Source organism: Ammospiza caudacuta, chromosome 16 (genome assembly GCF_027887145.1).
Source record: "Ammospiza caudacuta isolate bAmmCau1 chromosome 16, bAmmCau1.pri, whole genome shotgun sequence".
Classification (NCBI taxonomy): Eukaryota; Metazoa; Chordata; class Aves; order Passeriformes; family Passerellidae; genus Ammospiza; species Ammospiza caudacuta.
In genome coordinates, this window is record NC_080608.1 from 439,879 (window position 1) to 452,200 (window position 12,322).

At 44.2% G+C, this 12,322-nt stretch overlaps 1 protein-coding gene across 1 annotated transcript; it reads left to right on the plus strand.

Annotated features, from left to right (window-relative positions):
• On the plus strand, positions 1-12,005 carry LOC131564788 (kazal-type serine protease inhibitor domain-containing protein 1-like). The gene is made up of 4 exons (XM_058815372.1): positions 1-921; positions 7,251-7,411; positions 8,052-8,196; positions 9,539-12,005. The coding sequence occupies exons 1-4, from the start codon at positions 465-467 to the stop codon at positions 9,682-9,684; spliced, it is 909 nt and encodes a 302-aa protein (XP_058671355.1). The 5' UTR covers positions 1-464; the 3' UTR covers positions 9,685-12,005.
• Positions 12,006-12,322: the final 317 nt, after the last annotated feature.

The following is a 12,322-nucleotide window of genomic DNA, read 5'->3' on the forward strand; positions in this document are numbered from 1 at the left end:
GTTTTGCCTGATGTAGGGGAGGGCCACTCATAGCAGAGACTTTTTTGATTTCACACTCCTTGTCCCTGTTCCCCTTTCCACAATAGCTGCAATGTAATGTTTCAGTAGAGTGAGGCTTTGCAAATTTGGCTCAATGAGACATGGAGCAAACAGCTTTTCAGAGAGCTTCAGCTCAGCTGTCAGAAGGGGCAGTTTGGTCTTTGTGCAAGCAGTACTCACATTCCAAACTGCATTAGGGAAAAGCTGCTGGGTTTTTATGCCTTTCTATTATCAGTTCCAGATTAGGAATCTGATACTAATTTTTTCTTAAAGCCAGTGTTCAGAGTACAGCTTATATTCTAAAACAAAACCAGGATTGTGATGTTTTTCTCTCACTAGCTTGCTCTTTTTTGGTTTGCATTTTTTTTTTTCCTCTCCCTGGCTTTACTCCAAGGACCTTTTCTGCTTTTTGCTACACTCTCGAGATGAAGCACCGGATGGTTACAGCAGTGCTGGTGGCACTGGTACAGGTTTCACAGAGTTTCCCTGCCTTGTACCACAGAGGCTGGTGGAGGCTGCTGAGGGAAGGAGATAGTTGTGGAAAATGTGATTTGGCACTCTGCTCTGAGCAAAAGGACTGTCCAGCCGGGGCTGTGCTGGATCGCTGCGGCTGCTGCCCGGAATGCGGGAACGTGGAAGGTCAGATCTGCGACTTGGACCAGGGCAATCATTTCTATGGGCAGTGTGGGGATCACCTCGAGTGCAGGCTGGATGCTGATGAAGCAAGGTTTGGGGAAGTCCCTGAACCCCAGTGTGTTTGCAAATCTCAAGAAAGCATCTGTGGATCTGATGGGAAAACCTATGAAAACATCTGTCAGTTCAACAAGGCTTATGCTGCGAAAAGAAACATCAGCGTGAAACATAAAGGGCCATGTGAATCAGGTAATGTGTGCAGAGGCACTTCCAAACTGAAAAAAAGAGCTGATTCTTATCTTCAGACGTGTTACTAACTACTCTAGCCTAACTTCATTAAACTAATACTGTGGTTTTGTTACAATTATCATTATTCTGTTATAGTGCTACTTTGTGTTAAAAATGTGTTTCAGCATCTGGTACTAAATCTTGTCTTTTATAAGCCTCTATATTAGACTAGTGGATTAAATCTCATGGTAGCTAAAAAGGCATCAATCTACAACATGGATCTGTTCTGAATAATCAGAGTATGATTACTATAATCAGAGTATGATTTTTTTTTTCTACAGAAGTTGCATATAGAGTTGAGAATCAGTAAACAGGATAGTCTGGGAGGAATTGGCAAATGATTATTATTGTAACAGGACTGACTTAAAGAGGGGTGATAGTAAAGCAGATCTCAAATAAATAAATAAATAAATAAACAAATAAATATATCTTATATCTCCTGTGTATACATATACACACACAGGTACATGTGTGCATGTGTGTATCCACCTGTGAGGATACATGGTAAGCAGTGAAGCAGGGGCAATACAAGAAGATAGGGTTTAATTAACAGCTCTGTTCTTTTTACCAAAAAGCTCCAAATAGTCCAATTCAGAATCATCATAAAATCTAGCTAACCCATGAAAGAGAAATCCAAATAGCAGAACAGAATCAAGCTGAAACAATTTCCCTAAAGGACTCTTAAAGTGCACAGTTGTCTCTGTCCCTTGTTAGTGGAGGGATTCTTAGGTGGGCATACAGGGGACTCCTGCTCCCTGCTCATTTGCTGTTCCCTTTCTTTGCATTACCACAAGTCATTACTCCTGGGCATCTATCACTCAAGACATGACTATAAAATGAAAATGTGAAGAGGTTTTTGTTTTTTTGTTTTTTTTTTTTTTTTTTTTTTCTAAAAGAGAAACTACTGTGGGGTTTTAAGATAATCAAATATTTTCTCAAATGAAATTGAAGAGGTCTGTGGGTCACAGCTCCGGGAATCTGAAATTGCAGCTCTGGCAAAGGACTGGGAGTAACTTGGGTGTATTTCACCTGCTCTTCTATAGCAGTTTTAGACTGTATGCTGTGGTTTTATATTGAATGAACAAGGGATATTGGCTACTTAGAAAAAGTGCTGAACAATTAATATCAGGCTTCTTTCCTTTTTCTCTAGCTGAGAGGGAAGGGTCCGTTAGAAAATCCTTTATTTGCTATCAGGGTATTAAGGTGGGAAATGAGGCTTGTCAGGAAAGGGACATGCATGCCAGCCTGCCGTACAACTGCAAGTCTGTTAGGTTGGGATGGAGTCTTTGTTTGGGACTCAGTAGCAGAAGTTCTTGTGGCATAACCCCTCCGGCAAGATTCCGGCCCGAAGCGTCCCTCCCTTAGCAAGAGCCGGTAACTTTGCAGCAGCGGCAGCTGCTCAGCACACAGGCTTAAAGCAGTGGTCCCTCTAATTAATTTAACAGAACTGGCCCGGTTCAAGAGACTTTTTAATTTGGAAGTACTACCACTTTTAATGCTGGTGTCACCCAGCAGCCCCCAGCCGCCCCCGAGGCGCATCGCGCTGCTGCTCCTCCAGCAGGAGAGGGACCTTGGCTGCTCTGCTCTGCATGCAGCCATCGCCCCCAGCGCTTTCCCACTGCCTCCCTGGCTCCCCGGAAAATCTGGAGCCTCTCTCCACAATGCAGAGAATTATCCTCACCGCTCAGCTTTTTAAATTGCACAGAAGGCTGCGCAAAGTTCACAGCCGCGGTTTAGTAAAAGAGGCTGTGGCGGAGGAAAGCGCCCGGCTGGAGCGTGCCCGCGCTGGGCAGGGCGCTGGGCTGGCAGCGCCCGGCGTCACAAATGCCCGGGCTCACAAATGCCCGGGCTCACAAATGCCCAGGGTCACAAATGCTCGGAGTCACAAATGCTCAGGGTCACAAATGCCTGGGGTCACAAATGTCCTTCTCCTGTCCCCGAGCCGCCGCTCCCCACACTGGCTCGGGAGCTTCAGAGCCGGCCGGAGCCCGGGGCTCGGCGGGGCTCGGAAGGACTCGGAGGGGGCTCAGAGGGGGCTCGGAGGGGCTCGGAGAGGCTCAGAGGGGACTCGGAGGGGCTCGGAGGGGCTCGGAGAGGCTCAGAGGGGACTCGGAGGGGCTCGGAAGGGCTCGGAGGGGCTCGGAAGGACTCGGAGGGGGCTCAGAGGGGGCTCGGAAGGGCTCGGAGGGGGCTCAGAGGGGGCTCGGAAGGGCTCGGAGGGGGCTCGGAGGGGCTCAGAGGGGGCTCGGAAGGGCTCGGAGGGGCTCGGAGGGGGCTCAGAGGGGGCTCGGAGGGGCTCGGAAGGGCTCGGAGGGGGCTCGGAGGGGCTCGGAAGGGCTCGGAGGGGCTCGGAGGAGCTCGGAGAGGCTCGGAGGGAGCTCGGAGGGGCTCGGAAGGGCTCGGAGGGGCTCGGGGAGGTTCGGAGGGAGCTCGGAGGGGTTCGGAGGGGCCCAGCCCGGCCCGCCCCGGCCCAGCCCGGCCCGCCCCGGCCCAGCCCGGCCCCGAGGGCACCGCGCCCCGGCCCCGCCGCTGCGGGGACAGCTGGTGACAAGGGGCAGCCGGAGCCTGGCTCGGAGAGCGGCAAACGCCGCAGCACGGGCTGTCCTGAGGGCGATTTGCATGCGGAACAAACACTGAGCGCTGTGGGGCTTTGGTACCAAGCTATAAATATAACCTTCACTCGGCTCAAAGTACTCTGTTTTGTTTTTCTCCCCTTCAAAGCATCTGCTGTTTCCTCTTGATGCCAAATGGACTAATTGTACGCAGCAACCAATGAATAAATAAATAACAATAAACTCCTTTCATCAGAGGAGTACAGCCTTTCATCTTTCTTCTCTTGCCAGAAAAAAATGAGAAAGAAAAAGGCCTAGCTCGCTAAAGAAACATGGAAAAATTATTTCTTTTCCTGAAAACTAGTTTTGATCAGTTTATCCAATAATTTACCAAGGTTTCTAAGTACATTGATTATATACACAGATTATATACAGATTCTCCACACTTAAGCCATCCCCATTTCACATTGAAACATTTCTCATTGATAATTTAATGAAATAACAGAACAATATAGCACTGATTCTCTTTATATTTAGCTGTGTCACATGATTTATTTTAAATGTAAATTTTGGAGTAAAAACGAATAAACAAGACACAAAAATTTCTGCCATTTCCATCTAATCAGACACAGATTAGCAAAAATTAATAATATACAATATGAGAAAAAATATCCTATTAAATATGTAATTAATTGGTCTGGAGTGATGTCAGGTTGATTGTGAAAGGTAAAACAGTATTTTGACCTTTCCTGGCTCCTGGTTTACATCTCCTATAACACAGAGGGATAATTCATGACTGACTGGGACTGTAAAAGGAAAGAAGCAGCTCCTGCCCATTCAGCTCTGGACACCAGGACACCAGAACACTTACCTTAGCTATCAAAAAAAAAATTATCTACTCCAGGAATCAAAATGACATGTTATCATAACAGTACAGCTCTGTTTCTAGTCAGTTATGCAAGGAAAATACACACAGATATCATGGGAGAATTTGTCTGAACAAAAAACCTGAAACACTCAAAAAAATTTATAAACTCCTGTTTAAATTGTAGAATGTTACTTTAATTTTCTTCCATAAAACACAGCAAAATGATATTGCGAGGTTGTAGTATTTTATGTCTGAAGTTTGGGTGGGCAGTGAAATAGGGATGGTGTGCTGGCGTTCAGAAAGGGCAGTTTGGTCCCATCAGAACTGCTGCTCGCCGTGAGCTTGGTCAGCCCCGGGCTCAGCTGCAGGACCGGGACCCAGCCCGGACATTTCCCACCCTCTGCTGTGTTCTCCTGACAGTTCATGGAAAGAGGAGCATTCCTAGTGTGGAATTGTCCTAGTGCACGGCAGGCAGTGCTGGACAGCTGCAATGAGGATTTCTCCCTCAGGCCTCTGTGTGCTCCAGACTCCAGGAGTGTTCCACGGCTGGGGACGGTGACAGGGACAGGACCCAGCCCTGGGCCACACCTCAGTGCTGGCCGGGATCCACAGCACACCTGAGTTGGCAGCACAACAAAAATATTCACTGGGCAACATCTGCCTGTTTGGAAAGGTTTTTACACTGTCTCTGTGTGGGAACAATTTAAAAAACTCCTGTGAGTCAGCGTAGACTTTTGGTTTCTTCTGTACATTTTAGGCTTAACTACAGTGGGTGTATATTTAAAAGGAATGGGGTTTCAATTAATTTTAAGATTTAAAAATATATTTTAATATCAGACCCTCTGTGATCAGTTCACAGGCAAAAAAAACCCAAAAAACAAAAAACAAAAAAACCAAGCAAAAGCATTCTCATCCAAGATATTCAGTTAATACTCATTTGAATAAAGATTTTTGAAATAATAGATTGTGAATATGCAGTTCTCATGAAAGAACAAGCATTTAAGGATTAAAGTTTCCCAGTTTGAAAAACCTTACTTTTAAAGAGTAGCAAGATTGTTTAATGAGACATTTATAAATGAGAAAATTGATCATTTTCTGTATATTTTTTTGCCATTAATTTTAATCAGGAAGCATTTAACATTTTTCTGCACACGCACTAATCCTTAAAAACTGACAAATGTGTTATAAATTGTTGAAATTGTTGCTATAAATTGTCGAAAACATGGAACAGGCTGTTAAAGTTTCAAATGCTGAAGAATAAATGCTGCACCTAGGTATTGATTCAAACACTGCAAGTAAAAATATATTAATTATTTACTTGAAGTTTCTATTTCCAAGCATCTGGGATGTGTGGAAAAAAACATCCAGCACAAGTCAAATCACCCAGAAAATGCATTCCTTTTTGAGCACTGGTCTGGAAATAGAAAATAGGTTTTAGAAGGCAAAATATTTCTTGTTGTGGACAAATAGGTCAGGGGGAAAAAGCAGAGATCTCCAGCTCAGGAACTCTGTGCTAAGAGCGCATCCACAGTTTGGTCTGTGCCGTGCTGGGACGGGAGAGGAGCAGCCGCTCCACCTGCGCAGGGACGGACGGACGGACGGACGGATGGATGGATGGATGGATGGATGGATGGATGGAGGGATGGATGGATGGATGGATGGATGGATGGATGGATGGATGGATGGATGGATGGATGGAGGGATGGATGGATGGAGGGATGGATAGATGGACGGAGGGAGGGAGGGATGGATGGATGGAGGGATGGATGGAGGGATAGATGGATGGATGGATGGATGGATGGATGGATGGATGGATGGATGGATGGATGGATGGAGGGATGGATGGATGGATGGATGGAGGGATGGATGGATGGATGGATGGATGGATGGATGGATGGATGGAGGGATGGATGGATGGATGGATGGATGGATGGAGGGATGGATGATGGATGGATGGATGGATGGATGGATGGATGGATGGAGGGATGGATGGATGGAGGGATGGGTGGATGGATGGATGGATGGGTGGATGGATGGATGCGCAGCCATCGGGGTGGAAGCGCCGGGGATGGTCCTGGTGCCTCCGAGCCCAGGCTGGCTCCCTCTCGTGCCTGCCGGCAGCTTTGCCTTCTGGAAACGGGAAAAAGGAGAATTCCGAGGAAATCAATAAACACTGGAGGGGGTGACGGTGCGAGAACATGAGGAAACAAGTGGAACTGTAACAAGTATAATAAGCATAACATGAAATCTTACAGAAATAATTGAATTTCAATCCTTTTGATTCGTAACGCCAATATTGGATGACATCAATAGCAATTGAGGATAAATGTAAAATTCATGAATGCTGTTGTAACTTGTGACTTCCATGGATAACAGTGCTTGACAATGTTTAGCAGCTTCAAGGCAATGATGTACTCAGAAAACGCCAGCAATAGCAGTGTTTTGCCTTTCAGCTAACCAAAATGTGACACATTCAGAGCTGTCACACAATCAAATCACTCTGTGCCTCATGTGCTGCGAATTTCCTGTAGTTCCCTCTGAGGCCCAGGTCAGGCTCTGGTGGCTCTGCTGAGGGGGCTGAGCCTGGGCCACACTGACAGCTCATGGGGCCAAATAAACCTTCAGTGTCAGCTCGGGTTCCACTGTCATCTGCAAGGGGGAAAACAGACCCGAATAAGCATTTTTAGAAACACAGACACGAGGTTTTCTGAGCTTTAAAAGGTACTTGGAATCATGTGGCTCTTTGCAGTGTGTGAGACCCAAAAGGTAAAGACAATCTGATGGTAGCCTGTGAAGCAGGGATTAGTGTAAATCTTTTATTTGTGTTCTTTGTGTACTGTCTCCTAAAGCACCTTGTTGGCTCTTTGCAGCTCCTGTTATTTCTATGCCACCTCAGGATGCCCAGAATTACACTGGCAATGATGTCATTTTTGGCTGTGAGGTGTCAGCCTATCCTATGCCACAGCTTGAATGGAAAAAAAAGGGGAATAAAATGTTTCTGCCAGGAGATGATTCCCACGTCTCCGTTCAGGTAAAACTTGAATTTACCTTTGCATACAGTTTGGGAGCAGGAACAGGGCAGTTAATCTGTGAATTCCTCCTACAAAACACAACACTGTTGCAATAAATAGATTCCCAGTAGGGGCCCTGTGACTATGCAAAGAATGATGATTTCTGTCAGTGCTGTGGCAGTCCCAGCAGAGGGAACAGCCAGGGTACCACTTACGCCTCTTTAGGAGGCTTTACTCCAAGCCAGCTGAAACTGTCATGAAGTGTGAAAGTGCCCATGGGATGTCATGACAACCCTTAAAACCAGCTTGGTCAGGCCCCCTCGGCCCTGACAATTCCCCATCTCATCCTGAGCTTGGGATGCTCTGGGGAAGCAGCAAGTGGGGCTGGGACAAGGGAAGGGGGAGCACTGGGAAGAGTGGCCTGGAGGGGAGCAGGAATGTGAGCACTGTGCAGGGCAGTGAAGGTGCAAGAGCAGAGAGAGGAAAGCACAGCAGCAAGAAGGTAAAACACAATTCAGCAAGAATAAGCAGAATCAAAGCATGATGGCATTAAAAAAACCCCAAAAGTTGTAATGATATTTAATCCATCCACAATTATTTTGAGAAACATCATGGTGTCTCCCAGCTACTTAATTCCAACCATTTCTTTTTTTCTCAAAGGCAAGAGGTGGGCCTCAGAAGTATGGTGTTACAGGCTGGCTGCAGATTCAAGGCCTCAAAAAATCAGATGAAGGCATTTATATCTGCCACACCAAAAATAAGCACGGTGCAACATATGCCTCTGCAAGATTGAAAGTCATTGATGGTAATTTTTTTTTTTAATTTGGATGTAAAATTATAAAAATGCATACAAGCAGGATGCAAAGGACAGGATTGTTGGAATGAGGATGAAGCATGGCAGAAATTACCCAAAACTGACCATGTTTTCACTCTTCTGTGTGCTTTTCTTTTACTTTATCCCTTAATGGTTTACATAATAATATTTTGCTGCAAATTATCCTGGCTTCCAGAAAACAGAAAGCTGTGGATTGGAGCCATACAGCTGAGACACATTATTCCACTGTCCTTATCCCAGAAAAATCCTTTGATGTTAGCAGGACCCAGAACAACAGCTGGGGTAACTGAGGGAGTCTTTGAATCATGGCAGGTTTTCTTAGCTGTTTATTTTTCATAAAATTAGGAAGGAAACAATTGTTGTTCCTTAGAAAGAATTGTTGTTCCTTAATGAGAGTGGTTCAAAAGATGTAAGAAATAGCTTTGCTATTGATTTGCTTTGTGCCCAGTCCTCCTCCATAGAGAAATGGTTTTCCTGGCAAATTCAGGATAAATATGTATTGTCATATTTACCTCCTGGGCTAGGGGAGTGTGTCACTCATCCAGTTTCTATAAGTGGCTTTCAAAGCTTTATTTTCTCTGGGAATATTTGCAGATGCACAGGAACTGCGGAAGACTGATACGATAGTTTACTAGTATTAGGAATTAAATGCATTTTCAACATATCCTCAGCAGAGCGAAGACATGGACCTGCTAGAGTGGGCCCAGAGGAGGCCACGGAGATGCTCCAAGTGCTGGAGCACCTCTGCTCTCGAGACAAGCCTCTGGTGTCAAGCCTGGGGAAGAGAAGGCTCTGGGGAGGTCCCAGAGTCCTTCCAATCCCTAAAGGGGGAGCACTAGAAGGAGGGAGAGGGACTTTTTATACAGGCAGATAGTGGCTGGACAAGGGAGAATAGTTTTAGTTTAAAACATAGGAGAGATTTAGATTAGATGTTAGGAAGAAATTCTTTACTCAGAGCATGGTGAAGTGCTGACACAGGTTTTTCAAAGGAGCTGTGGCTGCCCCATCCCTGAAGTGTCCAAGGCCAGGTTGGACGGGACTTGGAGCAACCTGGGACAGAGGAAGTGTCCCTGCCCACGGCAGGGGGTGGAACAAGATGAGGCCTAAGATCCATTTCAAACCAATCTATTCTGGGATTCCATGATTCTATATAGAAATTTGCTCATGACCTTCAGTGGTATGAGGTATCGGCTAAAACCCCAGTCCTTTTCATAGATAACAAGGATTCAGAAAACCTGGGTTTGCTGTACAAATCCTTCCTCTGTGTTCCTATCTTCAGCTGATTTAATCTGGATTCAATTACATCTTGCAGGCCCATCTCCTGCATTTGCATTCACTGCTGGCAGTAGAAGTGCAAGCTACAGCGTTGAATACGAGGAGTATTATGACACCTCTGATGAGGAAGATGATGAAGAGTATGAATCCGGGAACTACGATAATGAAAACAATTCTGAATAATAATTTTTATACATCTCTTGTCCGAATCCTTTCACACTGTTATATTTACCAGTAGTCTCTGTTCTGTAAATGGCTCCTGTGATAACACACACACTTAGTTGTGTATCCACCTTCCTGAAATGCAGCTTTGGATGAAGTGTATCATGCTACTCACCAGAAGTAAGAACAGTTGTAACACCATATATTTAGACTATTAAATAAAATGCTTCAGCATGCACCTTCCTACGAAATATGCCAAAGGGATAAACTTTTATATTAATTTTTAAATTATCTTTTAATTTCTTTCACACATTTTTATTTGTTCAGCAAAAATGCCAATAGTTTAACAAAATTTTTATTTTCTATCAATTTTCTTTTTTTCTGTAAAGTATTAAGAAATATCAAGAGGTTGTTCACATGGCAACAAGCCTAAATATGGAAGTTGCAAAACAGTCTTTAATTTCCTTAGTTCATGTTTTCTCATAAGTTTCAGCAGGATTTCCTTCTCATATGAAACTTTCTGTGTCTCATCAAAGGTGAATTATGTGTCTTTTGGGGGATGCTTTTGTTTACTGTTAATAGATACGTGGAGCAATCATGGTCTAAAGGCAGTAGGTGCTGTCTTACAGCCAATACTCAAACACAGCCAGAAAAGATTCCTTGTGCATTCAAACTTCTGAGCACACTTTTGGGCTCCTTCTTGTAGCAGCTCCTGCATTGCTGCCCGCAGCAATGGTTCCCTCCCAGCACCCTTGGGGCAGTTCAGGGTTTGGGATCATGATCTTCCCCCAAACAGGATGCTGGTTGGTGGGAATTCCTGCAGTAAAAAGGCGCAGCTGCTCTGTAGCTCAATGCAGGCCCTCCAAACACACAGGGATTGCACTCTGGAGCCGGGATCTGTGCTTTGTCTGGGGCTGTGAACAAGTCACCCCCATCCCGGAGCCATCAGCATTGCCAGGAAAGAGCAGCAAACCAGCAGAACACATGGACACGAACATTGTTCCCACTGACCCATGAGCCAGACAGCAAAGGAGTTGGAGTCAAAAGCACAGCACTTCCAAGGGCTGAGTGAGCACCCTGAAAAATTTCTCCGATTGCTTGTGTTAACTAATTAATGAAGGCTGGCTCTGAGTTAATGGGTAATGCAAAACACCAACCCTGCTCTTACGCCTCTGGTTCCCACTGGCTGAGGGCAGATGAACGGCAATAAATGACTGACCACATTCAGGACTAAGGCAGCAGAAGCTCTGGCATGAGCAGCCCGAGCAGTGCCCTGCACACAGAGCTGCCCTCTCTGCACTCACCAGGACAGGGAGCCTTTAGGGGCACTGGACACGCACACTGTGCAGAATTTTTAATGCATATACAATGCCTCGCAAATTCTTCTTTTAATGTGCTATTTGTGCCCTTTTTTTGCTATCAGAAAGATTTTTCTTTTCAATTTGAAATTCTTTAAGAAATTGGCTATAGACAGTGTTTGCCCTGAGGTATTATTGACCTCTGTCCAGCAAACAAGCAAAGAATAATTTATCTCATTTCAGGCTTCATGGGGTATTGTCAGCTTATGAGAAGAAAGTGTGTCATTGTGTTATTGAAAAAGATTAATTAGTTTTAATTAGGAATAGAAATGGCTGGCTTAATATTTAACTATTGATTTTGGTTTTATGGACTCTTCCTGGTCTTGTGATATGTTAATAACTTTTTTTGCTTATCCACTATATATTAACATAAAATTATCTGATAGAAATTACTGATTACTTTTTATGGAACTATTTAATAAGCAAACATATCCTCAAGATCAGTTGTGATCTGCATTGCAAATTAATGAATTAGATTACTAAAGTAATCACTAAATGGTGGCAATATAGATTGGTATAATATAGTACATGGCACAGAAAATAATCTTGAAATCATTAGCCATCGAAAGAAATTAGAATTCTTGAGGGCCTTTGGCTGTTGTTAATGGAAAATGAAAAACAGAAAGAAAAGAATGTTTGAATGAGAAAATGTGCAGCAGAACTCCAGCAAATACCTGCAAGTGTTTGTCCTGATGGAGTATGTCTATTTAAGAAAATAGAGTCCCAGAAAAAAGAATTCTAAATTAAATACATTGCATTTCTCTCTCTATGTATTTTTAAATATAATTTATAAGTCCTTGTAAATTGTCAGCCATTCCTTTCAGAAAACTGCATTTTAGGAAAAATATCAGTGTGATGCAAAAAACCAAAGGAACACCAGTACCTTGAACAATTTCTAGTTTCTTTTTTTAGAGGAGGGGACACAAATGGCTGGTTTTGTGTATATGCTTTAATTGAGCAATTTATTATTAAATTGAAAAAAGCACGGAGAAGGTTCACTGCTCTCTAAGCAGTAGACTGGAATCTCATTGTGAATGCATTGCCTGTAGCAACAGATCTGTTCACTAACCCAAAGGAACAGCAAGTTCAAGAAGGGAGGTTTATTCCACCCAGTGGGAAATGAGCCAGGCTTGAGCTGAAAATGATGGATTAGTCCTGGTCCTGTATTTTGCAAGGCAGACCTGAAGCTTTCTTTAATTGAGCTTCCACAGAAGACTCTTAGATTTTGTGACGTGCACATCTGAAGTTCATAGCACAGCTTCCTCCTGTCACACAAGCATCTTCACTATGTCATTTCCCCC